Below are 26,880 nucleotides of genomic sequence, written 5' to 3' on the forward strand. Positions count from 1 at the left end.
ACGCATTCGCAGCAATGAACATTGTATGGGCCCCAAAAGATGCCGAGGTTCGTAATTCGTTGCTGGCTACGTTAGCACTAGGCTAAAAGCAGCGACCCGAAAAGCCCCAAGTAGTTACGAGTTTTGATTTACCATTTTCTACCTCAGGTTGCTAGCTTAACATGCTCACCTATGCTCAAACGATATGCGCAAGGCGGAGCTTTTAATATATTGACAGTGTATATATCACAACATCGAAGTCCCCATCCAAATCATTAGCTCAGAGTGAAGACAACGCCCTTTTCAGCCCGACATGTTGATTCCATATCCGAGCATGTTGATACGGCCTCGTAAATGTCTTTTCCTGGTTTATCATGTAAAACGTCGATCCACATCATTGACTTCATAAAGCCCCGCAGACCAGTCCACGACGTAATGTTACAGACTTGGAAGAGTGTCTGCAGAGACTTAAACAGCCAGATGTCCTCGGCTAAATTGGGAATCGAAATGACCGCAACCATCAATATCCACAGCGTTAGTTGAGGGTTTGCAATATCAGAAAGTTCTTTTCTGGCTAGGCTCCTTTCGAGCAAGTATTGGAAATGACTGTATGGCAGCTTCAGATGTTGGTATTGAAGAAAGATGTGGTGAGTGAAGGCGAGAAGTCCAAGTCGAATCATTTCCTCTTGCGACTTGGCCTGAAATTGATTCAAGTCCAAAAGCCTATACGTTACCGAAGCCATAGTCTGCACATGCAGTTGTGTAGGCATTAACCCGTGGCTCTGCGCGGCGAGATTGGCCAGTGAACAGAATCTCTGCAGTACTAGCCATGAGGTGGCTATGTCGTAGTGTACATCGTGGAGAATGCTGTCTCGCACCTGAGAATCCCGGTATTCGGGACTCTTTCCGATTGTTAAGATTTTCTGTTCTGGGTAAGGCATATTGGGTTCTCGGAACGGAGCGTTGAAGAACATTGGCTTGGTTCCAGTATGCAGGGAGATACAAAGATCACATCTAATTTGACATTGTTAGCGATATATGAACCGTATTGTGGAACACTTACTTAAGTAGTGTCAGCAAAATCTTTTGGGCATGGAACGTGGCCAAGCCACCTCTCAGGTCAACAATTGAGCGGAGTGCCTGCATGTGCTTCTTCGCAGTCTCATGATCCCACAGGAAAAACGCAGTGATGGCTAGAACCAAGATCACTCTCATGGTCGAGTCAGATGCATAGATTTCCTTTCTTTCAAGCATTTTCTCCCGAAGAAGCTGGACAGTCTTCACCAAGTGGCGGGTGGCGCTCTTGTTGACAACTTTATGTCGTCGCACCATAACGTTATCAACCAATACTTCAACCAAGGACATGGTTGCATGGAGATAGGCAGCGTCGTAGGTTAGTGCGTCACACCAGTCACGGTCCTGGGGTTCGAAGCCTATCAATACCGCCAATGGGAACAAAATCTTGGGTGCGACGGCCGCAACTGATATGCATAGGTGGTTAGCCGACGTTTTGTGAAACTGTGACCAGGAGGAGGACTACATTTCATGATATCTCCGAAAGTGTCCTGCTCCACGTCTGCAGCAATTTCGCTGCAGGAGCAATCCGAGCCAACTCTGATGGGAATGAAAGAACGGTACATGTCGTCCACCAGGCTCAGCGCCACAAGCGGATTGCCATTGGGCCCAACTCTTACAGAGACGCAAGATATGGATGATTCCTTGCGCTTGCTAGGTCGAGTCCTTCCCTTGTTCTTGCCGAGCATGACATGGCGTCTGATCATCTTCTTATCATCTTCATTGCCTTTCTGAGAGTTGGTAGAGATGATGAAATGCATCTTTGCTAGTGAGGTGTCGAAAAGCGAAGACAAACGAGGCCATCACCAATGCAAGCACTACGCTGGACCTGTCGAAATATTCCTTCGGAAGTCCGGTTCGACTCGAAATCCAAGGAGTATGGGGCCGAGCAGATGTGCCTTAATCACCATATAAAGGCAGTATTGAGCACGCGTCAATCATCGTTCGTTTTTGACATTCAATCATAAGCTGACGCTTGAGCTTCGACACGGAAGAAGGTCGCCTGGCGCGCCAAGACTTGATATTGTTTGCTATTTTAGGAATAGCGTCGGATTTAGTGCTGTGGGAGTGGCAGCAGTTGAGATGATGAGGGCACATTATCTGCTTCAGCTATCCGACGGAGGGTTAGTCTCGTGTGGAAAATGGAACAGGAGTGTCTCCAGAGCGTTGGTATAAAGTGCCAGAGGAGCGCACCGGTCGTCATGCACTCTGGATCATCTTCATCGCAACACCGATCACTTTACCTCGCAGCAACAGCCATAGCACATTGCTGATATCCCACAACATGTCAGCAAAAGTCAAGACAGTGCTCATCACCGGCTGCTCGGCTGGTGGTATAGGCGGAGCTCTGGCTGAGGCATTCCATGAGAGTGGCTATCACGTCTTTGCAACCGCGCGCACACCGTCCAAGATCGCGAAATCTCTCGCCACGGCTCCCAAGGTGACCGTACTGAAACTGGATGTCCTGTCATCAGATTCAATCAGAGAAGCCGTTGAGAATGTCAAGTCACAGACCGGGGGCAAGCTCGATGTCCTGGTGAACAATAGTGGAGGGGGACTTATCCTGCCTGCTCTAGACACATCCATCGAGGAAGGGAAAAAGCTGTTTGACCTCAACTTTTGGGCACCAATTGCCGTGACACAGGCATTTGCTCCCCTCTTGATCGATGCCAAAGGGTGCCTTGTAAATAATTCGTCCATCACCGGGAAAATACCTATGCTCTATAACAGTACGTCCTGATGTCACGCCAACTTTTGAAGAACTAGCTGACCGAAGTTCAAGGCATGTATGGTGCTTCGAAAGCCGCCTTGATCAATGCTAGCGAGACCCTTCGTCTCGAGCTCGCCCGATTTGACGTCAGAACCATCACACTGATAAGCGGTGGTGTCAAAACCAACTTCTTCGAGAACAACCAAGCGACGAGACTTCCTGATGGATCGCGTTATGAAGATGAGAAAGAGTTCATCTACGGCCTTTCCGACGGCAGACTGCAAGCCAATGCCGTAAATTCAAAGGATTACGCACATAAGGTTGTCCGTGAGGTGGAGAAAGGGACAACCGGGAAGCTTTGGGTGGGATCTGGAGCAGGGGGTGCCCAATATGCTGTACGATTGTTGCCTCAATGGATGATTGTAAGTAGTTGACGATGGCGAAACCTTGAACACTGTGTGCTGACTGGACATTCAGGACAGATTGATGGAGGGCCACATGCGTTCTGCCGCACCGAAGTAGGAGGATATTGTGACAGGTCCGCCGTTGGACGGTGAACGAGTACCAGATTATTCTGGATGGAACAAGGCTGGGAATGAGCTCATGTAATGGTGTTCCGCGTGTGATAACGAGATGTTTCCTGGATGCAGTGTAGCCAGCGCATGGTCGTCGTTCCTATATTTAAAATGAACCAGCTTCACCCAAAGTGTAAAGTGCGTTGTCCGAAGCCCGGAAAAAGGAGTAAACGTTGATCCGGGCGAGTTGACGTCATCCCCTCCGAATTGGGTGCAACGACTTAGAGCAGCGTTCTTCGTTCTCCTCGAAGACTTCAGCCTTGATCTCCCTTCTTCCCATATCTCATCTGGATTTCTCGCCTGGTACATATTGTACAATGTGCCTCGATCATGGCCACAGAGGGTCTCGTCAGGACCTCAATTCATGTTGATCCTCGGGTTTTCCCAATCGATAATCTTCCACAAGAAGTCATCGACCAGATCGGATATCACCTTTCCAGTTCAGACCTTCTGACCCTCCTTCAATGGAGTTCGACATGTCGTTTCTACAGGGCTCTTTTTGCACCTCTTGTCTTTAACTCGGTCACCATCGGCATCCACATCAACTCTTCCCCATGCGTCCAGACACTCAGATCGAACCGACATGTCAAGTCACTGACATTGTCTTGTGCGACGGGAAGGTCGGTCCTCCGCCGCTCACGCATGTGCCGCGACCTCAGCGCCCACAGATACATGTACAAAAGGCACTTCACATGGATCAATTGCTCGTTCATCGAAACTATTCTACGCCAGCTCCCGCCCAGCCTGGAATCTTTGACTCTCTACTTCCCCGACGAGTGGCTGACCCTCAATCAGGTTTACTGGCCCTGCTTTTCCTTTGAACCGGAGCAGTCGCCCCTGACAGACTACGAACGCGTCCACTTGCATCGCAGGCTGCTGTGGACCATCTTCGACTCTGTTGCCAAAAACCACGACATGGCCGAAAAGCCCAATGGCTTTGCGTTGACGATTCACAACGTGGCTCCTCACCCTTCTGGCGTCTACCACCAGCCATGCCTCGGCGAATTCCTGAGGAAAATCACATCATTCACAATGTCCCTGTGCAAGTTCCAATCGATCGCCGGAGACCGCGTCAGGCTCCCCAAGACTGGTTGGTTTCGATACATGATTACCGGATGGTTCTACGATAGCCTCCACTCTATCACTGAGTTCAAATTAGTGGCAAATGCAGCATGGCAGGTCGCGCTAAAGTTTAATGACGTGCCATCGTATTCGAGTGAGTATTTATCATACATTGTGTCTTTTCATATTGACGTGGTTTCGCACCTGCTTGGCTTTTGGTGTTTCGTTCCATTTCAGGCCACTATTTATCAGGAAAAAGCGATCATATCTTACAGTTGATTTAGTCTATTCCGTTCCCAGTTGTAAACCAAGAATGATTTCTCGTTTGAGCGACGTCCTTCCGGTCCTCCCTGAGTTAGACACGGAAAACCGCTGACGATCAGACAGCGCTGTGCCCACTTCCTTCACATTTCCCCCAACTCCGCCATTTGAGCCTCGAAAACATGTTCATTGACAGCAGGCTCGTCGACTACCTGACGTATCCCTTCCACGCGACCATTCTCGAATCCGTTACACTGCACAACTGTTTTTGTCACACCACCACCAACGACAATGTCGAGTCATCGGACGCCGCCGCCGAGACGCTCGACTTCCCCGATGCTCCCACCTGGTCCGATTTCTTCGGGATGCTCGTCAATGCGGCGACGTGCAAACTCACCTCGGTTTCAGTCACGTACGACATCTCACTCGTATCCGAGCGGATGCCGTGCTATTTCGACAAGCGTCACCGACACAGTCCGGAGCTGTGCGCGTTCCGCAAGGATTCCCTCAACATGTCGTGGGTCTGCGATAGTCTCATCGAGGCCGCCGCCCTCGACAACCTGTGTGACGAGTACACCAGGTTCTCGACCACCGCGTGCCGCAAACACCTCCACCGCTCGAGGGTCTTCTTGTACAGCTCGATCGATCCCGTCAAGCGCGCATTCACGCCGGGAGTCTGGGACACGACACTCAGGTACGCCGACGGAAGCGATCTAGAGTCTTGGAAGAGGTTGGTCGATAAGATGACCCGCAACGGTGGTAGAAATTTACCAAGATGTTGAAACGAAACCCTGGTCGGGGACCATCCCAACGATAAACGACTGTGACGGTATGATAATGATCACTATGATTACTACGAATCTGGGCTTTATATATCTCTCTGTGCTCGGATCTACACTGCCGCTGTATTTGATACGCCATTTGATGATAGCTTAACGCCACCTGGGTAGTTTTTCGCAATTCAGGCGTTTAGAGTAACTGATGATATGCCCCTATTGAAGTCAGATCTGGCCCAAGCTCTTGACTTAACACACTGCATTTCGAATACTGTACAACATGATTCTGCACATAGTGCAACCGGGAATCCCAGAGACATATCAGATGTGAGACGCATGAAGGTGTTGTTATGTTGATCATATGTTCATATCTATCGCCTGCATCTCATGGCAGCGCATTAATTTACATGTAGCTAGCCCTGGTCTGGCAAGAGACTCTGTTTGTCGATCTCCTTGCTACTGGAAAAGCATTCTAAGATAGATTCAATCTGCAGATCTTGAGAATGGCTAGGTACTTCATGGCTCAAAGCCGACCCGGTCCCACGAGATCAGCCTCTGGGTCGGTGGTTATGGAGGACGCCGGCGTATCCGGGCCGGAATACGACTCCTCTGGCTTCAACTGAGGCCAGGCATTTCCTGTCGCAAGAACCGCCGAGAAATCAAGACCGTCTGGGAACCACCTATCACGACGAGTAGTACCCTTATTTCCACCTTCCAGAGCAGCTCTCGCTGCTCGAGTCTTGCGTTGTCGTTTGACCTGTGACCCACCGTTGAGTTCATGACGGATCTGTTCCAGTCTCTGTTCATGTGAGACGATATTTCGCACGTATGGCGCTACATCAGTCACTACAGACTGAGCGGCATTGTCGAGTGAAGGGGCCTTGCGACCTGGTGCAGTTGGTAACGCGATCCTGTAGTCCTCCATCAACATCTCAAAGGCATCAGTGACGTCGAGTCTGGACATGCGCTTTTGTGTCAAGCGCTCTACGACCGAGTCAACGGCCTTCTCCCTTGGGGTCTTTCTTTTCTCGCCGCCTGATGTCGTCGGTATGAAAGTAGCCAGGATAGGCGACGTATAGGGACCAAGTAAGTCCATAGTACTCCTTATTTCAGAAATGGAGAGCATGGCGTCAAGGGTCTCAAGACGTCGCTCATCAGTGTCTTCGACAGGAATCTCATCCCGGATCCAATCAACTGCCGGAACTTCCAGACTGTCTTGCGTGAGTCGAACCATGTCCTCCATATCACTGTGGCCATTAGGTAATAGGTCAAGTCCGGTCGTGAAAGTATCCTGACTTATGATACGAAGTACAGAGTCGTCCTGATTCGATCGTGCCTTCATATTGCATGGGAGCATCCAGTCGAGACCACCTTGCGTTGATCCTACCGTCATCTGACACCAAAGATTGAGCTCAGTTATAGATGCACGCAGATCATGCCCTTTGCTGGCGTATAGTCTTTCAATAGAATCTCTGTTCAGTAAGTGGCCTTCAGCTGCTGCTATGCTTTGAAGGTGGTCCACAGCAAGGACGGGTTGAGGTCTGTCAAAAGCCAATACCGTAAAAAGATCAAGCTCGTCAAGTGGAACCGATTCAAGGCTGTTACAGGTCATGATGACCGGCCTTTTCGAGCTGCTGATAAGAGACTGTACACCCGACCAAAATCCTTTGTCCTCTTCGAAAAGGATGTCGACTTCTTCAAAGAGGATGAGTGATTGCTTTTGTGACCGCACTTTGGTCTCCTGCTTGTTGTCTGTCATTTCTTTCTGCTTCAATCCTTTTGACATTCCCCAGAGACTTGCTATCGATTGTTGATTTGTCGAAACTGGTTCTGACGCCAGAGATGTTCCTGGAGCTGCCGAGGACACACTTGATCTTCGACTTTGCGAATCAGCTTGTTGAACAAGGTGATTTTGCGTCATGTCGCCAACCTTCTCCTGGATGTCTCTGGCGCTGCGCCTTATACCTGGATGCAATTCGAAGACCTCGAACCCCAATTGTTGAGCAATGGCGTAAACGGATGCAGTTTTCCCACAACCACAAGGTCCAACTATTAGAATGGCATTCTTTCCATACGGGGCAAAGCTCTGATCATCATCGTCATCAGAATATGCAATAAAATCATCCATCCCATCTGTCTTCCTCTTTCGTCTCTTCTTCGTGGGTGGAAGCTTCGCTTTTGATATATGTGCACCTGTTTGAACTTGGTGCACCTGCAAATTGCTAAGCCAGTCGTATAGGACTTGGCTCTGGTCTTGAAGAACTTCTTGCCAACAGGTAGGACCATATTCTTGAGGCCACATGTGCGGACCGGCAGCTTTACCAATGTCGAAGGGGCTGGGTCTAGTTCGGATTCGTTTGATCAGAGGTAGTCGCAACGCTTGTAGGCGGTCGGTACTGCCATATGCTGTGGTAGCATGACAATCGAGAGTCAGGGCTAGCTCATCGCCGCTCATGATCTTGCGAGTCGGAACTTCAACCAAAGCTGAAGGATCTGAGATGCCCTTCAGCTGTCCGGCAAATATGTGCAGAGCATCTTCCTCCACCGGAATAATGAGATCACGATTTTTGGATTTGGGCATGGCTGCAACTTCACTCAGCATAGCCGAGTCGTATAAGAAGGGACATTCTGGCTGTATTCGTTGGAGTGAGATTGGTGGCCAGAGACTAGGCATGAGGTTGACTGATTTGTCCAGGAATGCCTTTTTGGTAGTAAATACGATATCTTTCCAGGGTTTGGGCGCTTTCGTAATTGCAATTTCATCTTCTGATGCCGGAGCAAGAGAAGACGTTTCGCTCTTGACTGATGGTAGCTTATCGGTGTTGACGGCTGTTTTCCCCAGAAAGAAAGGGTGCGTAGCCTTCTTCTCAGTGGCAGTTCTACCTTTCTTCTGCGGCACTACCGATCCAGAAGCTTTTGCTGGTTCTGCTGAGAGTATTTCGTCAATCTTCTGGCCGGCGTCCTTGTTCGCGTAGGTCAAAATGACTCGGAGAGTGGATACGAATTTGCCATTCTTCATCTCAACCTTCTTGCCCTGCCGTGCTGCCCTCCTCGGCTTATCCGATCGGTCTTCATCGGTCCGTTTTGTTCTTGGGGAGCGTCTGATTGATGCATTTAAGGAATCAGTGATTTTGGGCTGATCACCAGAAATCGCCATCTTTTTCTCATCAGTCGAAATGCTTTCCTCGACCGAAACAGCGTTCTTGAGAGCATCTGAGCGTTCTAACATCGGATGCTGCACTTGCACCAGTGATGTCAGATTCGGAGGTGTATTTGGAGGTCCAGAGGTAGCGACCAAATCTTTAGGATAGCCTCGAGGATGTTCTGGTACTGTGTCCATAAATCCTTGACAATCTTCCTGGCGCTCCTCTAATTCGGGATCCTGTCTAGCGGCGTTTTCGAGTTGAGTTTGCCATGATTGCTGGTGTGTATTGATAGACCCGCTGAATTCAAATTTTGCTTCGTCGGCTTCTAACAATATCTTTCTGCGCTTGGCCCTTCTGCTCTCCTCATCCAAAGCGTTTCCGTCGAAGTTGCTGAGGGATGATGCCCCAGACTCCCGATAATTCGAAGTCATTGGGTAGCATTGAGAACCGGAGGTAACACGGTGTGCATCATACGAAGGCGGCGGTGGTGATAAATCCGAAGGTGGGCTATCAGCCGAGTCTCTATTTGGTTGCGGATTACCGTCAAGCCTTGGTGGGACGTCGAATCGAGAACCGTCATGAGAAAGGCCATAATGCGGCACTATGGCTAGAGAAATTAGTCTTTGAAAGAACCATCTCACTGTACAGTCTTGCCTTTTTGGAAGAAAGGATGCATCTGAGCAGACCGTCCTGATCCATTGCCGCAATCCAGGACCGCCGCCATTCACTTCCTGGCTCCTTGAACTCGAATTGTTGGTGGCATGAATACTGTAGTGCCGGCGAGATGTGTCTGAAGATCTAGCTGCCAGAGTGCTCCAGAACAAGGTGCACCATGGAGCACGAAGATCAGGCCTTCGTTGTTAAGTAACTAGTATGGTCACAGGAAAATGCGCGTGTCTCTCTCAAAGACACTGAAGTGGCCGAGATGAAGCGCGTCGGTGACGCGATTACCGATAGTCTAGGGGGCAATTAGTCCGTAGATAGTGTGCTACTTTTTGAGCGGGAGATCGACCGCTAGATGATTTAACCAGCCCTGGGCTGCTGAGGCTACTACAGTAATTGCCAGCCACGGCAAAACTGCGGCAGCAGTTTCTCCGCAGCCTGTGAATTTTTGTCAAGGCTTGCGAACATCCTCAAGACATCTGGTTTCAGCAAGACAGGAAATATGCCAACGCCCTGACAATGGAAATCTCTGCTCCACATCCTCTAGTGAGGCTTCCGCGCACTGCACGACCAGATGCTGCGACTCATGTTGGCCCAGTTTTCACAGTGCGTGACGGATCAAAAAGAAGGAGGAAGGAAATTTGTGCTGCGGTGGATGGAAACTCTCTGAATATATACGAAGTATGATTATAGAAGCTGCGGTTGCACTACATTGTCACTAACTTCTCCAGGCGCAAGATGGAAATATCTTGACCTCATATCCGGTACCACCAAATTCTTCCTTCTCCGGTCCGCCATGCTCAATCCGTGTTGCGGTAGATGACAAGACACACCGAAAATCCTATTGTGCCATAAAGCTGCAGTCCTTGCAGATACAATTATTCGAAAGCCTTGATGGTGAACAGCAGGATGTCAAATCTGTCAGAAGTCCTCAACTCGACGGACAGGAGCCTGTCCTGCTTGTTGATGTCTTGCCGCTTTCCGGAAACCAAGTCCTAGTCGCCCAAGCCAATGGTAACCTTACAATATTTTCTGCGGATCTGGATAGAAGAGTAGCCAGGATATCATTGAATACTAAAGAGCATCCTTACCTCCAGGTTCTTGCGGTACAGCACCTCACGTCGGCGGATGCAGAGAAGTCGGTCTTGAAGCAGCGATCGGACCTGCTAGGTGATATCAAGGCTAATACTTCTTACATCGCTCTCGCATACACCAAGGCTCTACCTGATGATGACGATCGAAGACTGTTCTACGGTGTGTGGCCAGTCAACCTCACCGAAGGGGGAAATCTGCTTCAAATGGCCTCTGTTACGCCCTTGTTTGAACATGAAATCCTGCAGCATGGCAACGCAAAGGATAGGCGCTGCACCTTCGGCCACCATGCTTCTCATCTTTATGTTAAGTCTGGAGCAACATTTTCGACGTATGATCTCTCGAAGGTGATACCTGCTTCTGTTTCTACCTTAAACACCGCTGTCAATGGGAGCTATGAAATCATGGCCATCACACCGGCATTCGCCATTTTCTCTTTCCAAGATTCTCTGCGGCTTTATGACCTGAAATATCAATCGATACGACTGCAACAGAACACCTCCAGGACCAGTCTTAAACGAAAACGACACCGAATGACTGCGGAAGGTCAAATTGGCCCTGTGGAATTCATCACATACCTGAGCCACTCAGCACGTGTCATTGGAAGACGTCGCCATCATCTGGTCGCGATCGATGTATCCTTATCAACTGGTTCTAAGAAGGAGTTACAAGTCGGAAGTCAATTGCTTCAGAATATTGGACTCGGCGTCAACCTTCATGTCGAAGCATGTCGCTTAGGTGGAAACTTTCCGAAACTTTCCATCGGCTCATCTGGCGACAATGTATTGTCAAGTAAGGGTTGGGCTCTCGTACGAAAGAGGCTCGATGAATTGTCAGAAGCAGGTGATGTAATGGGTTTCGAGGAGGCATTCGCCACGGACCTCATGTCGGGTTCGCTGCAGTCATCCTTGCCTCAAACTATGGTCGAAGATCTCCCTTCAACTCGTCTGGCGATCCCAGATGTCAAAATCAACTATCTCCTAGCCAAGATATTCCACATCGACTCGCTCCAAAGCGTCACCCAAGATGGACACTCTGATGCAAGGCTGAAGATTCAGCTTCCCTCATTCAAGTTGATAATCTGGCTTTCGAGATTGGGTTTGCTCTCTCATATTGGAGTGAAGCGAGCCGTATCAGCACATAGCTCTAGATCCGCGGAGCATGTGAAACTTCAATCTATTGCAGGTGCACTTCTGGAGGTCGATCCAAGCCTGAAGTTACTAATTGAATGCCTCGAGGCTGGATTCAGTCCATACGTCGACGAGCAAGCTACGGTAGCCCAGACGCTTCTGGCTCGAGCATTGACCGTCGTAGCTGATGCGGCTTCAGCTCCGAAATCAGATGCAACGAGTCCTGAAGGAGGTGGCATACCGGATATGCAAATACAGACATTGGAGACATCCACTTCCGATCCAACGTGGTTGCCACCTCAGCTCCAGAAAGCATTGATTTTGTCATTGAACAAGTTGGGTGCCGGCTCGACCCAAACAATCACCAAGAGTCTGAGATCCCTTTTCACCCAACGCGAGACATTAGCTCTAATCCAGTTTTTACGCCAACAGCTGTTTCAGGGTGGCCACACGCGATCGTTCCAAAGCATGCCTCCCATAGAGACCGACAGCAAGGTCTCAGTCATGCAGCTCAGCGCGATTATCAACATCTTAACAAGTTGTGTAGATGCTATCGGGCCTCTGGGACTTATCGGTGCTCTGGAAAACGAGGATTTTGTTGGCAATATAATTCCAGATCTTGTGACTGAAATTACACACGCCACCGAGAGCCTGGGGGATGCCACCGAACTGCAAGGTATACTCCGAGAGACGCTGAGGTACGAGGAATCGATACGAAAGCATGAGAGTGCAGGTGGTCGTCTCCAAGTCAGTGGCCCAGCTGCCAGACTTACCCAACAGCCCGGAAAGATAGTCACATTATACTCCGAAAACACCAAAGAAGACGATGGCTTCCAGCTGCGTGGCGGACTCCCACTTGCCCTTCGAGCCGACAATGTGATCAGTCCGTACAAGGTCAGAAAAGGAGGTGGGCAGGTGTTGAAGCGGAGTGCTCGAGAAATGAGCATGTTGGAGAGCATGAGTAAGGGGCAATATTCGTTTGAGCGTTTAGTTCTGTAGGTCAGCGGAGTGAGCATGCAGATGAATCGAATTGAACGTCTTTCCTTCTGATCTATGGCTCGCGGCCACCTACCTGGGCTGTTGGTGATTTCCACCCGCATAATGAACCGAGAAAGGGATGGCAAGAAGCGAGATAAACCATAGTTCACTAACAACAATAGCGGGTTTGTTAATTTGAGTATCTCCCCTATCAGCTGTCGGGATGTAAATAGTGAAGAAGCCATTCTCAAGAGGACCAGCTTGCCTTGGGAGTGTTCTAGAAAAGGATTTTCCTTGTTGCCATGAGACAAACAAATGCTACGAACTGGTAGCCCTGGTCATCACAGGCCAATTGTAGAAATGCGATAGAACTAGCCTTGTCGGCGGCCGCTAGAGTCGCAAACGTAGATCCTCGCTTCATTCTGCCACTCCACACATCAGTCTGGATCAAGATTACGCTGGAGACGAGCTTTGTGACCATTTGTCTTCTGTACGCTTGAAAGCAATCAGAGACTGGCACGGCCTTCTGCCAAACACATTGGAGCAGAACAAAAGGGCAGAACCGAACACGATTACACTCTCCTGTCTCGCATCCTTCAATTAGCCAACGCTATAGCGCCCGACGACGTCCAGACGAAAGCATCCACCTCCGCACCAGACGAATTGCATATCGATCGAACTCCTATCCAGGACGATTCGGCGCTGTATTCGTACCATTGAACAAGCCGGGGCTCTGGATTTGGCTTCCACGAGTAGGTCCGCAGTTGACGGGTGACCGGCCCTCCCTGCGGCTGAAGAGCAAGGATCTACAGCCATCCCCCAGGCGCTACATGCCTGTGCACTAGAGAGGACACATCATGGCTTTTCCCAGTGGAACTACGTATCATGCAGATTCTGACGCCGACGATGAGTATGAGAGAAGCGTCATGACTTCACCAACCCAACTACACACAGACTCCGAGACGTCCTCCGAACCTGCCTCGAACGAACATACTCCCACCACCTTCGATCCCGCTGGAGAAGAGTCAAGTTTACCGAGAACAATAATAACAGAATGGACGCCGGAAGAGTGTGCACAATTTGTCGCCAGTCTGAACCTGCGTCAGTATTGCCAGGCTTTTATAGGTATGGAAGACAACCTCAGAGAAGGAGTAGACTAACAAGGTGGACAGAACATGGTATCGAAGGCGAGGCGCTTGTGGCCCTTAAACATGAAGAACTCAAGGAGATGGGCATAGCCAGCGTCGGCCATCGGCTGACCATACTGAAGAATGTGTACGACTTGAAAGTGAGGCAGGACATCCAAGTCGAACCAGACGACTATATTCCACCGAGTAAGACCGGCAAGACGCGGCGTGAAGCAGCCCGCTAACGTGTTTTATCAGCCGCCGAGGTCAACCCACGGCACGAAATGGCCACGAAAGAAGACATCAATCGCCTAGCCCGATCTCTCATCCGTCTGCGGGAGGAGCGAATAGCACAAGCTGAAGCGCAGCTGACCAGGCTGGCCGACGACTACCGCAAGCTGCGACAGGAACTCCTCCCTGTTTTCAAGATGGCCAAAGAACGCTCTGAACCTCTACCTTATGCTCCCCACCAATCCTCAACCCTCAGCCCGGAAATGTATCAACAAGACCAACCCTCTCCCCTACCTCCAGTCCTCACGACGCAGCCTGCTCCTGAAAAGTCAAGTCTTACTAGGACTTTCTCTAAGAAGCTGGGCTTGAGCTCGACGCCGAAGAACAACTCGCCTACACACATCCCCAGCACTATCCACGAGGGTAGGACGTTTGCAGATAACTCGTCGCTTGACCCCAGTGCTGCGGCAAGCCTGGCAAGCAATTCGTTAACGGCACAAATGTCAGGCGGAGCAATGCCTCACCCTAGCCCTGGCATTCCCTCACCTACATCTCCATTACCGTACCAGCATCAGCCACTCGCACCACGAAGTTATTCGCGAGATGGGAATAACATGTCGAGATACGATGGCTCAGATGACCCTCGGACGAGTCAAGTGACTGGTGAACGCGAGCCGCCAACGTCAGCAAAGAGTGCCAGTGCGAAGATCAACCCGACAAATTCTACGATATCGAACGCAAGCACACTAATACCTCCGAGAGAACAGTCAGCAAGTGTGCCGCCACAATTACCATCCAGTGCGGCTGGTGGGCATACGCCTGGCAGCGGTGCAGAGGCGCCGAGTGTAGAGATCTTCAAGTCTTTCCGCGTGGGGCTGGAAGATCCTTGCTACAAGGTTCTGCCGGCTGCGTTGCGGAAGTACAATATCCAAGCAGATTGGCGGCAATATGCTTTGTACATTGTGTACGGGGACCAAGAGCGGTGTGTTGGCCTCGAGGAGAAGCCGCTCGCTCTGTTCAAGGACTTGGACAAGGAAGGCAAGAAGCCAATGTTCATGCTGAGGAAGCTGGCGAATCCGATCAATGAGCCAGGAAGTGCGGCCACTGGAGGTACGAAGCCCTTGGGGAGTGCCGGACAGCTTTCAAGTTCGGCAAGTGTGCGGAGTGCAATGCCACAGAACCTCCCCGGTGGCGTTCTTTAGCGTCGTCCATTCGGCGGTTGCAGAAGATGGACGACAAGAGATTACAGTTGTAAAGACTATTCGTGTTGGGCTTTGGATCATGTCTAAGAGCGCGCAAGATCCAAGTATGTATGTTACGGATTTGAGGTTGGACGACAGCGAAAATCCTTTGGTTAGGGGGTGTCCCATTAGCGAGAACAATGCAAAGTGGCCCTTTGGAGGTGGCCTTTTGAGAATTTGAACGTGAAGCGTTGCAGGCTACACATTTTTCATTGCGACCCCTTGCCTCGTAACCTTGGTCGTTGGTCTGCAAAAAGTCTTCGCCGTGAGGCGGCCGCCCTTGTCTTGGGGGTGCGCTTGAGTACAACTTTCGAAAGAATAGAATGGTATGCTCCGCCTATCCAATACACACCCTGATGGCCATATTCAATTCGTATCCAGCCTCCTATTACAACTTTTGATCCAGATTGATCTACTGTTGGCATGCATTACTCCGTAAACTCTCAGTCACTCTCATCTTGAATCGGCTCCACAACATCTTTGATCTTGCCCTTGAGAAAATTCACGCCCATCTCGACGGTTGTCTCGGGTATGCGCACATCGGGTAAGCCGTCTGGACCTCCCGACCATTCTTTACTCAGGGCTATCGCGTTGTTCCCTGTGACCCCTCCTCCTGTTGTTGCGCCGTTCGTCGCTGTCGACGTCGACGTGCCGTTCGTTTTGCTGTTGATGTTGGAATTTGAGGATGCGGCTGATGTGTTGGATTTGGGGATTTTGGCTCGCCGTAGGACTTCGGTCAACAATTCGGGAAACGTGTCGCAGGTCCCGTTGCGCAAGAGTTCGAGGGAAAGCGCGCGCACTCGGTCCGTCCAGCCCGTCCGGGCCAGTGAGTCGGCGAGAATGTCTGAGAGGTCGGAGATTTGGCCCGTCGCGCGGAGGTGGGCGATGAGCGCCTGTGAGGTCTCTGGCGGGAGCGAGGTCGACGTCGAGGTCAGGGATGTGGGAGTCGGGATTTGGATTTGTGGTGGATCAGACATGGTTGTTGGAGGAAACGAGGGATGGGAAAGTCGGGTGTTGTGAAGGTGTCAGCGTCGTTCTGGACGCTTGGTGTCTGTCCCAGACAGACTCTGTGCTCCAACGGCTTCTGATTCCACAGTTGTGGTTTTTGGGTGTTCACTTGAGATCGCTTCCCTCGGTGGTATGGCTCCTGCTGCGATGGTGTACAGAGCAACGGTTTCAGTACTCGTAAAAGCAAGAAGAATCGATTCGATAGAGGCGGGGATCCGTTGTAGAAAATCGATTTATGCCCGCGGTAGCTGTCCAGCAGCACTGACGATGACAATGTAGTTGTGAAGCAAAACGATTCAGAAGTTATAGAACAATGAGATATCCAAGTCTCGTATTATAGAATGCGTTCATTGAGGTATGCGAGAGTCTTGAAGTAGAGTTGTTGGGTATTATGAAATAAATTCCTTTCTCCGCATGAGGGCGGAAAGTGTACAAGGGTGACCATCCGGGCGGAGCGGAAACCCGCATACAGGTACGAATACTAGATACGGACAGACGGAATTAATGATAAGGAATCTCCGGTATGTTACTCTATTGATGTGGGATTGCTTCTGGTTGATTTGTACAGAGGAGGACTAGTGATGGGTACGACAAGTGCATTATGAAGTGAGGCAAGAAAATTAACGAGTGAGTATGCGCCATGATTGATCATCGTGATTCGATAGCGAAGAGCGGCGTCTTGATAATCTCCAATGGCTCAAACCAAGGTGATGGTGTCACCGACTTGTTGGAAGGGGAATGTCCAAGGACACCCGTAGACAGCTGCACATGTATGCAGCGATAACCCTTCCACATACGTGCACAAGTACTGCAGCTGCCTAGTTGAAAAGATGATGAGAGGTGTAGCGTAAACAATAGCAAACAATTGTCAGCCTTGTACTCTTACTGAGTAAATAGGTGAATAGTGGCAAGGCCGACGAATGGGCGCTGTGAGAAGATTCCATGCGCTTCTCAGCAGGCGGCAACTAGACGACGTGTTTGGGACGCTGACTTGTCATTAACCAGAGCGCGCCAAGCCCAGCCCAGTCTCATCTTCCCCTGCGGCTACATCACCGTTTCCCGTCCTTCTGGCAGCTTGCTCTTCACCACAACATCACATCTTTCTCATCACTGCCTGTATCAAAAGGCTTCTTCATCTTTTCATATTTGCTGCGTCGTCTAGATCCATCCTTCGTTTTCCATCCTCCGGCTTCAAGGTCTAGCAGTTCCTTCAGATCCAAACACCGGTTTCCGGAGCAATTAGTACCATCGATCTTGCCATCTAGATACACCTCACAACAGCCATCATGTCTGATCAACCAGACCACTCTCAGCACAAACCGCACCACAAGGTGAACCTGAAGTATGTCCTTGCTCGGAACACATCTCAAGACCGTCAAACTGACTGAAACAGTGATGCCTCGGGCGCAGAGAAGAAAGAAGTAAGGGTCACATCAACGACAGGCGTGGCGAACTCGATACTGACAGCTTTCCAGGAGCTTGATACCTCAACTGCGATCCTCAAGAAGAAGAAGAAGCCAAACTCATTGATGTAAGATGCGAGAACAACAGGTGACGAAACGCGAAGCTGACAAATTGACCGCAGTGTCACGGACGCCACCAACGATGACAACTCGATTATTGCTCTTTCCAACAATACTATGGAGACGTTACAGCTCTTTAGAGGAGATACAGTGCTTGTCAAGGGCAAGAAGCGAAAAGACACCGTCCTTATCGTCCTTGCCGATGACGATCTCGATGATGGAAGCGCTCGAATCAACCGCGTGGTCCGTCACAACTTGAGAGTCAAGCACGGCGATATCATCACCGTACACCCTTGCCCTGATATCAAATATGTGAGTCCACCACTTTCTGCATACATAAAACGGTCGCAGTACTAACGAATATCCCAGGCCAAGCGAATTGCCGTCCTTCCTATTGCCGACACAATCGAGGGTCTAACTGGATCTCTCTTTGACGTCTTCCTTGCACCATACTTCCGCGAAGCCTACCGTCCCGTCCGACAGGGAGATCTCTTCACTGTCCGAGCGAGTATGCGACAGGTGGAATTCAAGGTCGTAGAGGTGGACCCTCCGGAATATGGTATCGTGGCGCAAGATACAGTCATCCACTGCGAAGGCGAGCCTATCCAGCGAGAAGATGAGGAAGGCAACCTGAACGAGGTCGGCTACGATGATATCGGTGGTTGCAGAAAACAAATGGCCCAGATCCGAGAACTCGTGGAACTGCCACTTAGACATCCGCAGCTCTTCAAGTCTATCGGTATCAAGCCTCCCAGAGGTATCCTCATGTACGGTCCTCCTGGTACCGGTAAGACGTTGATGGCTCGAGCCGTGGCCAACGAGACTGGTGCCTTCTTTTTCTTGATCAACGGTCCCGAAATCATGTCAAAGATGGCCGGTGAATCAGAATCCAACCTAAGAAAGGCATTCGAGGAAGCGGAAAAGAACTCGCCCGCCATCATCTTCATTGATGAAATCGACTCCATTGCTCCCAAGCGAGAAAAGACCAACGGCGAAGTCGAGCGACGTGTCGTCTCGCAATTGCTTACCCTAATGGACGGTATGAAGGCTCGTTCTAATGTTGTCGTCATGGCTGCCACCAATCGACCCAACTCGATTGACCCCGCGCTTAGACGTTTCGGTCGTTTCGATCGCGAGGTCGACATTGGTATCCCTGACCCAACTGGGCGTCTCGAAATTCTTCAGATCCACACCAAGAACATGAAGCTGGCTGAAGATGTCGACCTTGAATCCATTGCAGCAGAGACTCATGGTTATGTTGGTTCGGATATTGCCTCTCTCTGCTCCGAAGCTGCCATGCAACAGATTCGTGAGAAGATGGATCTTATCGATCTTGATGAAGACACGATTGACGCTGAAGTTCTGGACTCGCTTGGTGTAACCATGGAGAACTTCCGATTCGCTCTTGGTGTTTCCAACCCCTCGGCTCTCCGCGAAGTCGCAGTTGTCGAAGTGCCCAATGTCCGCTGGGACGACATCGGTGGCCTCGAGGGTGTCAAGCGCGAACTCATCGAATCAGTCCAGTATCCTGTCGACCATCCAGAGAAATTCCTCAAGTTTGGTCTGTCACCGTCCCGTGGTGTCCTGTTCTATGGTCCACCGGGTACTGGTAAGACTATGCTTGCCAAGGCTGTTGCCAACGAATGCGCTGCAAACTTTATCTCTGTCAAGGGTCCTGAGCTGTTGAGTATGTGGTTCGGAGAGTCTGAAAGCAACATCCGAGACATCTTTGACAAGGCCCGAGCAGCTGCTCCTTGCGTTGTTTTCCTTGATGAACTCGATTCCATTGCCAAGTCACGAGGTGGTTCAGTTGGCGACGCTGGTGGTGCTTCTGACCGTGTCGTCAACCAGCTTTTGACCGAGATGGACGGCATGACTTCTAAGAAGAATGTTTTCGTCATTGGCGCCACCAACAGACCCGAACAGCTCGACAATGCTCTTTGCCGTCCTGGTCGTCTCGATACCTTGGTTTATGTGCCTCTGCCAGATGAAGCCTCGCGTGCTTCCATTCTGCGAGCTCAGCTTCGCAAGACCCCAGTTGCTCCAGATGTCGATATCGACTACATTGCCAGCAAGACCCACGGTTTCTCTGGTGCCGACTTGGGCTTCGTTACCCAACGTGCTGTCAAGCTGGCAATCAAGCAGTCCATTTCGGCTGATATCGAACGTCGAAAGGAGCGTGAAGCTGCTGGTGAAGACTCCATGGACGAGGACATGGATGACCCCGTGCCAGAACTTACCAAGGCTCATTTCGAAGAGGCCATGCAAGCTGCTCGACGATCAGTCAGTGACGTTGAGATCCGCCGATACGAAGCCTTTGCTCAAGCCATGAAGCAGAGTGGTGGCAGTGCTTTCTTCAAGTTCCCATCTGCTGAGGAGACTGCTGCAGCTGCCAACGGCAATGGTTTCGGAGAGGCTGGCAACGACGATAGCTTGTACGATTAAGGCATGAGTGCAACATAGGGTAATTGATAACTGGTGCAGTATCTGCATGGCAATGAAAGTGGAAGAAGGTTGGCGTTGCGAGTCACCAAGCTCGAGATCTCTACGGAGTACCCAGGTGGCGAGGCATGGCTCTAGCATTTTGTTACAAATGGGCCACCGACTTTGTTGTATTCTAACTAGAGAATCAAGTGAATAAAATAGAATGGGTGAACACAGTATGAATATTCCGTACTTTGCAATAGCGTGTGATGTTTTCTTGGAGGATTTTGTAGTTTACAATGCATAAAGGCCATCGATGTAGGGAGTACTCCGTAATGCACCAGCAACAATCAGCCTTGTGCAAACATGACGCCGATGAAATCATAGCGAAATGAGGCTGACACAAAAAAAGGCCCGCACGGTCGATTAATGCACGCCCATTGTCGATCCGAACGCTGCCGCCTTGGGAGGAGCCTTGACTCGGTTTCATCTCTAATTTCCCCATTCTTTCCATCCTTACAGTACATCCTTCCTTTGTTCTTTTTACGGAATCAAAAAGTCGAAATACACGAATTATTGCGCGACTGTGTAAACGTTTTGGCGGCGATCCTGCTCTCGCGAAGATGGGCATCTCTGCGTATCTCCACCGCCTAGGAAGGCCCAAGGTATGTGTGATGATGTGATGTTTCTTTCTTTCTCAGACCCTGCGCCGCATCAACCGACCTGGGTTTACTTTGCTGAATTTTCCCACATTGCGGTTGGGGGACTCGATAATCGAAAGATTCGTAGAAGTCCATAAGCTGACTCTTTTCTGCTGTTGTAGCGCTTCCTTTATACCATGACCCTCTCGACCGGCGCTTCCCTCATCACCCTCTCCCTCCTCATCAACAAGCTCGCGGGCTTCTACGGCATTCTGGCCTTGTTCACGGGCTACCACCTGTCGGGATTCCAGTTGAGCATGTACGTCTACAGTGTGCTGGGCTTGATCTTGACGGCATACCTGGCGCCGTTCATCCGGAAACAGACCCCTCTCCAGTGTCTTGCGCTGGCTTGGTTCTACGTGCTGGACAGTGTCATCAACGCGGCATACACCGCGGCCTTTGCCGTGACGTGGTTTCTTGTACTTGTGCAGCACGACGGCAAGAGCAGTGGCTCAAAGGGACCCGGACACGGGATGATGGACGACACCTCAGGATTCACCAGCCCGGAAAAGAATGTGAGCCGTGTGGAGGTCGTCGCGAACCCGGCTGCCGGCGTGACTGCCGGACAGGATGCCGTTGCTGCCGGTGTCCCCGCCGACAGCCCTGCGAGCAGCGGCATCGGTGATGGCGTGTTGGGGACGGAGAGCATGAACAGCATCGGTGTCATTGTCATGCTCTGGACCATTCGAGCATATTTCTGTCTGATCATTCTCGCCTGGGCACGCATGGTCGTCAGGCAACATATCGCGTCCACCACTAATCACGGTGTGAAGGCTGGTACCGCTGCGGCAAATTCTGAAACCGGCATGGTGGAAAATCCATTCGCCGAAACAAAACCCCAAGGTCGAGGGTGGAAGGGGAAACTCGGTCGTGCCATGGTCAGCGTCGGACGGAGTTATTGGTTGGGCAACGACGAGGACGACAGCTGGATGCAAGGGATGAAGTTCAGGAAAAGCACCGAGTTTGGTACCATGCTCAATAAGATTGAGAGCCAGTCCGGCGCTGGACTCGCGGAGCGGGAGAGGAGACGACGGTCGGGGACGGGTCCTCCCTTGCCGAGTGCCGGACTTGATCTACAGCAGGGTAAAGAAGATGGGAAGACGTTGCAGGTTCCAACACAGAACTTGTGAGAAGGGTTGGACTGAAGCTGGAAAAAAACGGGACAAGAGAAGATGTCCACGCGCTTTGGCTCAGTCGCTGCAAACCTTCAAGATTGGTAGCCGAAACGAGATCCTCACGGAATGTTAGCAAGTTCTCCTCAGAGCAGCTGGACCTGGGTCACAAAGTGATTTTCCTATGGAAATCCTCGCTTGCGGCCGGACTTCTCGAAAGCTGAATCTCGGTGTTTTGGTGACGATGAAACTTGGAGGGCTAGGTGCAGAACAGGTATCTTTACGATTTCAAGGTCAAAATACACGGCGTTTGTGTTGCTTGCATTGGACTAATAGGACAACGTTGGTGGAAACGGGTTTGGAAATACCTGAGACAGTCATCAATATATAATGAGCATATATTCCTTACCGGCTTGGGAATCAATAATTTCCCTCGGACTCCAATGAACGTTAACAGCACTCAAAAGGACAAAGTAAATCGTCTACTTAGGTACTATATGAGATGCCCTTGGGACCAATGGTAATGGTTCGGCCAACGACAACGGAATATAAGGGCTTGCAATGAATCAACCGGATTGATTGGAAAGGGTCTCTTGAATGTGGATTGTAATCGTCTTGTATCATACCGAGTATCATGGTTTATAATCTTTATAGGAAACGGAAAGCCCCCAACTCCCCCTTTTCCCACTCGACGGTGGTTTTCCCAAAAACTCCATCAGCCCGTCCAAGGTAGTAATAGTATTATTGTTTTTTTAAAAAAAAAATAAAAAAAATTCAAACGATCAGAATGCAAATTGCATCAGCCCAGGATTCAAGGCCAGAGGCAGGAAGAAATGCATGGCGATCATGATGGCCTGCGGGTAGATGGCGATGAAACTGTTGATCCTCCAGAACTCGGGCACCAACTTCCCGAGCGGCCCTATGCCCGCCAGCACCATCATCATGGCCACCGACAAGATACAATACACAAAGGTGAATTTGAACTTTTTGATGATGACCGGGATCTCCCTGAAAAAGGACGTGTCGGTGGCTTCTTTGGCCGTGGCTCCCCAGGACATGTCGATGCCGAAGAGGTAAAACAACAGCGCGCCCGAGACGTGCAGGGAGATGCCACCCAGGAAGACCGTGAGGACCAACATCCAAGTCATGTTCTCCAAGAGACATTTGAACAGCGAGCGACCTTCGACGCGATAACGTAGAACCGCGAGGCTCACCGTGCCGGCGCCTTGGAAGACAATCACCAGACCGAAGTAGACGTTGAAACTCTCGGCGTAGTCCTTGTCGAGGTGGCCGTTGAACCAACCCAGGAGGAAATAGTTGAGGAGGGTCAAAGCCCAGGCCGAGCCGATGGCGAAGTACGTCCCGATGTAGGACATCATCGTCAACTTGCCCATCCAGCTGATGGGGCTCGTGATGAACCGGCGGAACAAGGGCGTGACGGGGCCGTGGAGGGGCCACTTGTAAAAGGGGTGGAAGAGTAACTCGGCGCAGCCGTAGGCGTACTTTTCCCACCGGATCAGTTCGTCGTAGACGGTCAACGAGACCCCCTCCTTGAAGCCGTCGCCGCAGTAAGTGCTGTACCGAATGACATAGCCGAGCGACTGGAGCCGCAGTGCCATGTCGAAATCCTCCGACACCGTGTTCTCGGCCCAGTACTTTTCCGTCCCGTCGGTATCGACATAGGCAACGTCTTGAAGGGCGGACCACCGGAGCATCGCGTTATGGCCGACGAACGGCGCCACGTCGCCACAGGCCACGGCGAACCGGATCGAGGTATAGACGAGATTCGTGAAAAAGGTAATGGCGCGCTCGAAAAAGCTCGTCGTGACATTCAAAACTCCCGACATGAATTGGATGATGGCCACTTCCGGAGTCGCGGTCATCTCGGAGACGGCGTCGAGAAGACAGTCCTCGGGGACCCGGGTGTCTGAATCAATGATCAAGATAAAGTCGCCCATGCGGATGTTACCTGCTCCCCAGGTCCGGCCCTGATCTTCCTTGATGATGGCTTCGAACGCCGACGAGTACAGCTGATCTTCGTCTTCTTGAGTCCAGTTGGGCGTCCGCTCGACTTCGGCCATCTTGTCTTCGACTCGGCTGCTGACGCTGAGACAGTAGTTCATGTTGGAAGCCTTTTTGAATTTCCCAGCTCGGACAAAGACATTCTGCCCATTGGAGTCTCCATTTGGTGCGTGTTTGGGTCGAGCGACCCAGCCGATGTTGTTGTCTTCGTAAAATTGGACCCGGCGTCTCGCTTCTTCTTCGGGAATAAGCTGCATGCCGTCGTCGTTGACAAAGATACTGGCACTCCCGCCCTGTAGCTCGTACGTGGAGATGGCCTTGTTGACCGACACCACAGTAGGAATGATGACAGTGTCGAGGCCCTCCTTGTACACGGGGCACTGGATCGTCACGTGCGGGAGATTGTCTCGGAGACGCTTCGTGGGGACGGCCGAGTAGAACTTGGAATTCTGAAAGACTTGTTTGACCGGGCCGACGAGCTGGGCGATGGTGGTGCATACGGTCATGAAGAAGAACCATCCCAGCCATAACTGGAGTGGCGATACAATCACCAGCAATATTCGAGTCCAGCTGTGGTCGTATTTGATCTCGACTGCCAAAGCCCTCCACCCTATCGAGAGGCAGAAAATGGTGAGGCACCCGGCGCAGCCAACCACCAAGGCCTGCCACAACAGTGTCTGCCGAGGCGCCTCGGGAGCACCGGTCTCTGCATCTTTTTCTGATATGGCAGGAAGCGGTTGGGGTGTAGCAACCACAGGAGCCTTCGATTCCTCTCTCGCAGGCTGTTCAAAAGACTCTTTTGTGTGTATGTCGCTCTCTTGTTCGGAGCTCATCGCCCACACCAGGTCGACCAGATGCTTCTCAATGCGAGTGGCACGGTCGGTAATCTCAACTGCATCCTCATCCCATACTGCAAGCAATCCTGCGCCCCGGACAAATACTGCGTAATGGTGCCTATGCGCTTGACACACTTGGTCGATAGAGTCAATGATGCTGATCCGTTGGCCTTGGGTATAAGGAACATATTGCGGTTTGTACGTCGCGAGAAACGTTTCGATCACGGGCGTCTTGACCGTCATGGCTACCTAGGTAAAATTGTCAGGCTGTACGGTCCGTATATGGATCAAAGACCCAAGTGCGTATTACCTTGACATTCAGCTTCCTCATCTGCTCGGAAAACCCGCCACAGGCATCAGCAAGTTCGCGAGGTTGAGAAATGTAATTGCCCTTGCCAGTCTTCAACAAGACGCCCTCCCCTGATTCCTCGTCTGCCCAGCGATTCTGGAGCTGTTGTTGACGCAAGTAAAGAAGTCGGACCTCAAATTTGAACTTGTCAATTTGTGATTCTCGCTGAACGCTCAAATGGGCGGTTGGCGAAGTGAACGGCGTATCCGGCAAGGACTCTGACCCATCTTCCTGAGACACCACAGCGAAGTCCGGCGATATGCCATCTCGAAGGGTTGCCTTTGACGGCGATGCTCGTTCCGAGAGCTCGTTCTGGGGTGTATTTGGAGGCTGTATGGGCGTCGGCCTGCGCTTTTGCAACCTGCGTGGTGTTCTCGGTGGACTCGCCATCAGACCTGTGATGAAAGCTGATTAGATGCAGAGGCCCAGCCGCTGAAGCTGGCATGAAAAGCAGCCGTGGACTGGCCTCTTTTTGTCATGTCTCTATCAATAATACCCTTTCCTGCATCTCCGCGCACTGAATATCTGGAAAACCTATCTTTTGGCCTAGACGGAACCCAGAACTTCCGCAGACTTGTCCCCGAGTACTTGTTGCATGATGTTGCGCTTTGATCACCGCCACATGCATAATGCGAGACAACAGATCTGGTTCCCCTTGTCCTCTTTCGAATCAACTCTGCCATCTTTGGAAGCCTTTGGTGGTACGTGCTCGTTCCAGAGCCTAGAAGGGCAGAGTCTATACTCGTATTGAACTTAGCGTTTATTTTCGATTGCTGGCTGGTCTGTCGTGGACCAGCGGTCGGATCGAGTAGATTCTCGGGTAGGGAAAATCCGGCTAGCTAGGCGAAAAGGTGATCGCTTGCATGGCAATAGTTGCCAGGTGCTACACCGCCTAGTGAAGCCTGTAACCGATCTTGCCTGTCCTAGTCCGGAAGTAATAGACGGTGGTTGCCATTGTACAGTACTACCACTCTGTAGTCCGTAGCAGGCGTTGACGCGGCTCTGGCCCACCAAGCTGCATTGAGGATAAGATCCGAAAACATTGGCCTCGTTACCCGGTCCAGCCTCGCATTAGAATGCTGCTAGCAACTTAGCCGTAGATCAGTGACCATGCATTCTGCTTTTCACTGGGCTCCTTCAGTGCATTTCCGGGAGATCCTTCTCATAAGTACAGGCAATGAACGCTTCAGAGGGAGATCGCTTTCTTGTTTTAGGGTCTCGCGCAGAGGAACAGTATGCATCAATTCGGTCCATCTTCAAGGTCGAATGCATCTTCTTGTGAGGGCGCTTTGCGTGCTCCACTCAGTATTCACCAGTATCGCCGGGATATCGCCAGACGGGAAATTTCGCATATCGCTGATGTTGTTGCAAGTGCTTGGTAGCATCGGTCCGTGCGAGTTGGTTCGCAGCATTGATATCGGGTTCCATCGGTGTTGTTTAATGGCGAAATGACAGTCGACCTGATTAGGCATAGCGGTCATTTTGGAGGATGCTTTGAGGTCTTGGCTATACCTAATTCGAACTTGAGGCACCATGCATAACACTTAGTAGGAACCACCCATAAATGTCAACGATCACTCATCTTTCATTGGCATCTCGACACGTATCAATGGCGTCCGAGTGATAACCCAGCCTTTCCTGTTCCCGTTACTCATGAGGCAGTGCACTGCATCTTCGCGCCGATGTTTCAATGTCTCGCAGCGCGATCGCCTAGGTACCTGTGCGATGTTGTTTCCGACTGTTGCAGTGGTTCACATGTTCTTACGTACATATAACGGCGAGTCCTTCTTTCGCTTGTAGTTAGTCTATCTAACTCTCTTTACGTCGCTACAACCATAACTGATAGTCACTACACCAGG

The 26,880-nt window shown here is 50.8% G+C and overlaps 9 protein-coding genes across 10 annotated transcripts; 5 read left to right on the plus strand and 4 right to left on the minus strand.

Moving 5' to 3' along the window:
* Nucleotides 1-202: 202 nt before the first annotated feature.
* Nucleotides 203-2,057, minus strand: PV06_09189. 2 transcript variants are annotated; one of them, XM_016410612.1, is made up of 3 exons: nt 1,520-2,057; nt 1,043-1,460; nt 203-993 (listed from the first exon to the last, which is right to left on the minus strand). In XM_016410612.1, the coding sequence occupies exons 1-3, from the start codon at nt 1,812-1,814 to the stop codon at nt 255-257; spliced, it is 1,452 nt and encodes a 483-aa protein (XP_016259634.1). In that variant the 5' UTR covers nt 1,815-2,057; the 3' UTR covers nt 203-254. The 2 variants fall into 2 exon arrangements, with proteins under 2 accessions (XP_016259634.1, XP_016259635.1); XM_016410613.1 differs by having other exon boundaries at nt 1,043-2,057.
* A 1,564-nt stretch (nt 2,058-3,621) lies between these two features.
* On the plus strand, nt 3,622-5,794 carry PV06_09190 (uncharacterized protein). The gene is made up of 2 exons (XM_016410614.1): nt 3,622-4,555; nt 4,789-5,794. The coding sequence occupies exons 1-2, from the start codon at nt 3,670-3,672 to the stop codon at nt 5,442-5,444; spliced, it is 1,542 nt and encodes a 513-aa protein (XP_016259636.1). The 5' UTR covers nt 3,622-3,669; the 3' UTR covers nt 5,445-5,794.
* A 153-nt stretch (nt 5,795-5,947) lies between these two features.
* On the minus strand, nt 5,948-9,478 carry PV06_09191 (uncharacterized protein). The gene is made up of 2 exons (XM_016410615.1): nt 9,239-9,478; nt 5,948-9,191 (listed from the first exon to the last, which is right to left on the minus strand). Exons 1-2 carry the CDS (start codon nt 9,306-9,308, stop codon nt 5,962-5,964), a joined length of 3,300 nt encoding a protein of 1,099 aa, XP_016259637.1. The 5' UTR covers nt 9,309-9,478; the 3' UTR covers nt 5,948-5,961.
* A 251-nt stretch (nt 9,479-9,729) lies between these two features.
* On the plus strand, nt 9,730-12,505 carry PV06_09192 (uncharacterized protein). Its single transcript, XM_016410616.1, has 2 exons — nt 9,730-9,928; nt 9,979-12,505. The coding sequence occupies exons 1-2, from the start codon at nt 9,767-9,769 to the stop codon at nt 12,466-12,468; spliced, it is 2,652 nt and encodes an 883-aa protein (XP_016259638.1). The 5' UTR covers nt 9,730-9,766; the 3' UTR covers nt 12,469-12,505.
* A 364-nt stretch (nt 12,506-12,869) lies between these two features.
* PV06_09193 (uncharacterized protein) lies at nt 12,870-15,349 on the plus strand. The gene is made up of 3 exons (XM_016410617.1): nt 12,870-13,572; nt 13,620-13,781; nt 13,833-15,349. The coding sequence occupies exons 1-3, from the start codon at nt 13,305-13,307 to the stop codon at nt 15,005-15,007; spliced, it is 1,605 nt and encodes a 534-aa protein (XP_016259639.1). The 5' UTR covers nt 12,870-13,304; the 3' UTR covers nt 15,008-15,349.
* Nucleotides 15,037-16,883, minus strand: PV06_09194 (uncharacterized protein). Its single transcript, XM_016410618.1, has one exon. It carries the CDS (start codon nt 16,021-16,023, stop codon nt 15,490-15,492), a length of 534 nt encoding a protein of 177 aa, XP_016259640.1. The 5' UTR covers nt 16,024-16,883; the 3' UTR covers nt 15,037-15,489.
* A 202-nt stretch (nt 16,884-17,085) lies between these two features.
* PV06_09195 (cell division control protein 48) lies at nt 17,086-20,323 on the plus strand. The gene is made up of 5 exons (XM_016410619.1): nt 17,086-17,396; nt 17,448-17,475; nt 17,530-17,585; nt 17,640-17,889; nt 17,947-20,323. The coding sequence occupies exons 1-5, from the start codon at nt 17,341-17,343 to the stop codon at nt 20,020-20,022; spliced, it is 2,466 nt and encodes an 821-aa protein (XP_016259641.1). The 5' UTR covers nt 17,086-17,340; the 3' UTR covers nt 20,023-20,323.
* Nucleotides 20,324-20,496: 173 nt separating this feature from the next.
* PV06_09196 (uncharacterized protein) lies at nt 20,497-22,484 on the plus strand. Its single transcript, XM_016410620.1, has 2 exons — nt 20,497-20,666; nt 20,825-22,484. The coding sequence occupies exons 1-2, from the start codon at nt 20,625-20,627 to the stop codon at nt 21,830-21,832; spliced, it is 1,050 nt and encodes a 349-aa protein (XP_016259642.1). The 5' UTR covers nt 20,497-20,624; the 3' UTR covers nt 21,833-22,484.
* On the minus strand, nt 22,380-26,442 carry PV06_09197 (uncharacterized protein). The gene is made up of 2 exons (XM_016410621.1): nt 24,983-26,442; nt 22,380-24,921 (listed from the first exon to the last, which is right to left on the minus strand). Exons 1-2 carry the CDS (start codon nt 25,409-25,411, stop codon nt 22,597-22,599), a joined length of 2,754 nt encoding a protein of 917 aa, XP_016259643.1. The 5' UTR covers nt 25,412-26,442; the 3' UTR covers nt 22,380-22,596.
* Nucleotides 26,443-26,880: the final 438 nt, after the last annotated feature.

This window comes from Exophiala oligosperma (assembly GCF_000835515.1).
Source record: "Exophiala oligosperma strain CBS 72588 unplaced genomic scaffold supercont1.9, whole genome shotgun sequence".
Taxonomy (NCBI): Eukaryota; Fungi; Ascomycota; class Eurotiomycetes; order Chaetothyriales; family Herpotrichiellaceae; genus Exophiala; species Exophiala oligosperma.

Coding starts and splice junctions, on each gene's coding strand:
- PV06_09189 (XM_016410612.1), bottom strand. CDS start 1,814: ATGCATTTCATCATCTCTACCAACTCTCAGAAAGGCAATGAAGATGAT. Junction 1,461..1,519: donor TTTCGGAGATATCATGAAAT/GTAGTCCTCCTC, acceptor TATGCATATCAG/TTGCGGCCGTCGCACCCAAG. Junction 994..1,042: donor ATTTTGCTGACACTACTTAA/GTAAGTGTTCCA, acceptor ATGTCAAATTAG/ATGTGATCTTTGTATCTCCC.
- PV06_09190 (XM_016410614.1), top strand. CDS start 3,670: ATGGCCACAGAGGGTCTCGTCAGGACCTCAATTCATGTTGATCCTCGG. Junction 4,556..4,788: donor TGACGTGCCATCGTATTCGA/GTGAGTATTTAT, acceptor ACGATCAGACAG/CGCTGTGCCCACTTCCTTCA.
- PV06_09191 (XM_016410615.1), bottom strand. CDS start 9,308: ATGGCGGCGGTCCTGGATTGCGGCAATGGATCAGGACGGTCTGCTCAG. Junction 9,192..9,238: donor GCATCCTTTCTTCCAAAAAG/GCAAGACTGTAC, acceptor TAATTTCTCTAG/CCATAGTGCCGCATTATGGC.
- PV06_09192 (XM_016410616.1), top strand. CDS start 9,767: ATGGAAATCTCTGCTCCACATCCTCTAGTGAGGCTTCCGCGCACTGCA. Junction 9,929..9,978: donor ACTCTCTGAATATATACGAA/GTATGATTATAG, acceptor TAACTTCTCCAG/GCGCAAGATGGAAATATCTT.
- PV06_09193 (XM_016410617.1), top strand. CDS start 13,305: ATGGCTTTTCCCAGTGGAACTACGTATCATGCAGATTCTGACGCCGAC. Junction 13,573..13,619: donor GTATTGCCAGGCTTTTATAG/GTATGGAAGACA, acceptor CAAGGTGGACAG/AACATGGTATCGAAGGCGAG. Junction 13,782..13,832: donor AGACGACTATATTCCACCGA/GTAAGACCGGCA, acceptor GTGTTTTATCAG/CCGCCGAGGTCAACCCACGG.
- PV06_09194 (XM_016410618.1), bottom strand. CDS start 16,023: ATGTCTGATCCACCACAAATCCAAATCCCGACTCCCACATCCCTGACC.
- PV06_09195 (XM_016410619.1), top strand. CDS start 17,341: ATGTCTGATCAACCAGACCACTCTCAGCACAAACCGCACCACAAGGTG. Junction 17,397..17,447: donor CACCACAAGGTGAACCTGAA/GTATGTCCTTGC, acceptor TGACTGAAACAG/TGATGCCTCGGGCGCAGAGA. Junction 17,586..17,639: donor AAGAAGCCAAACTCATTGAT/GTAAGATGCGAG, acceptor AATTGACCGCAG/TGTCACGGACGCCACCAACG.
- PV06_09196 (XM_016410620.1), top strand. CDS start 20,625: ATGGGCATCTCTGCGTATCTCCACCGCCTAGGAAGGCCCAAG. Junction 20,667..20,824: donor ACCGCCTAGGAAGGCCCAAG/GTATGTGTGATG, acceptor CTGCTGTTGTAG/CGCTTCCTTTATACCATGAC.
- PV06_09197 (XM_016410621.1), bottom strand. CDS start 25,411: ATGGCGAGTCCACCGAGAACACCACGCAGGTTGCAAAAGCGCAGGCCG. Junction 24,922..24,982: donor TGAGGAAGCTGAATGTCAAG/GTAATACGCACT, acceptor AATTTTACCTAG/GTAGCCATGACGGTCAAGAC.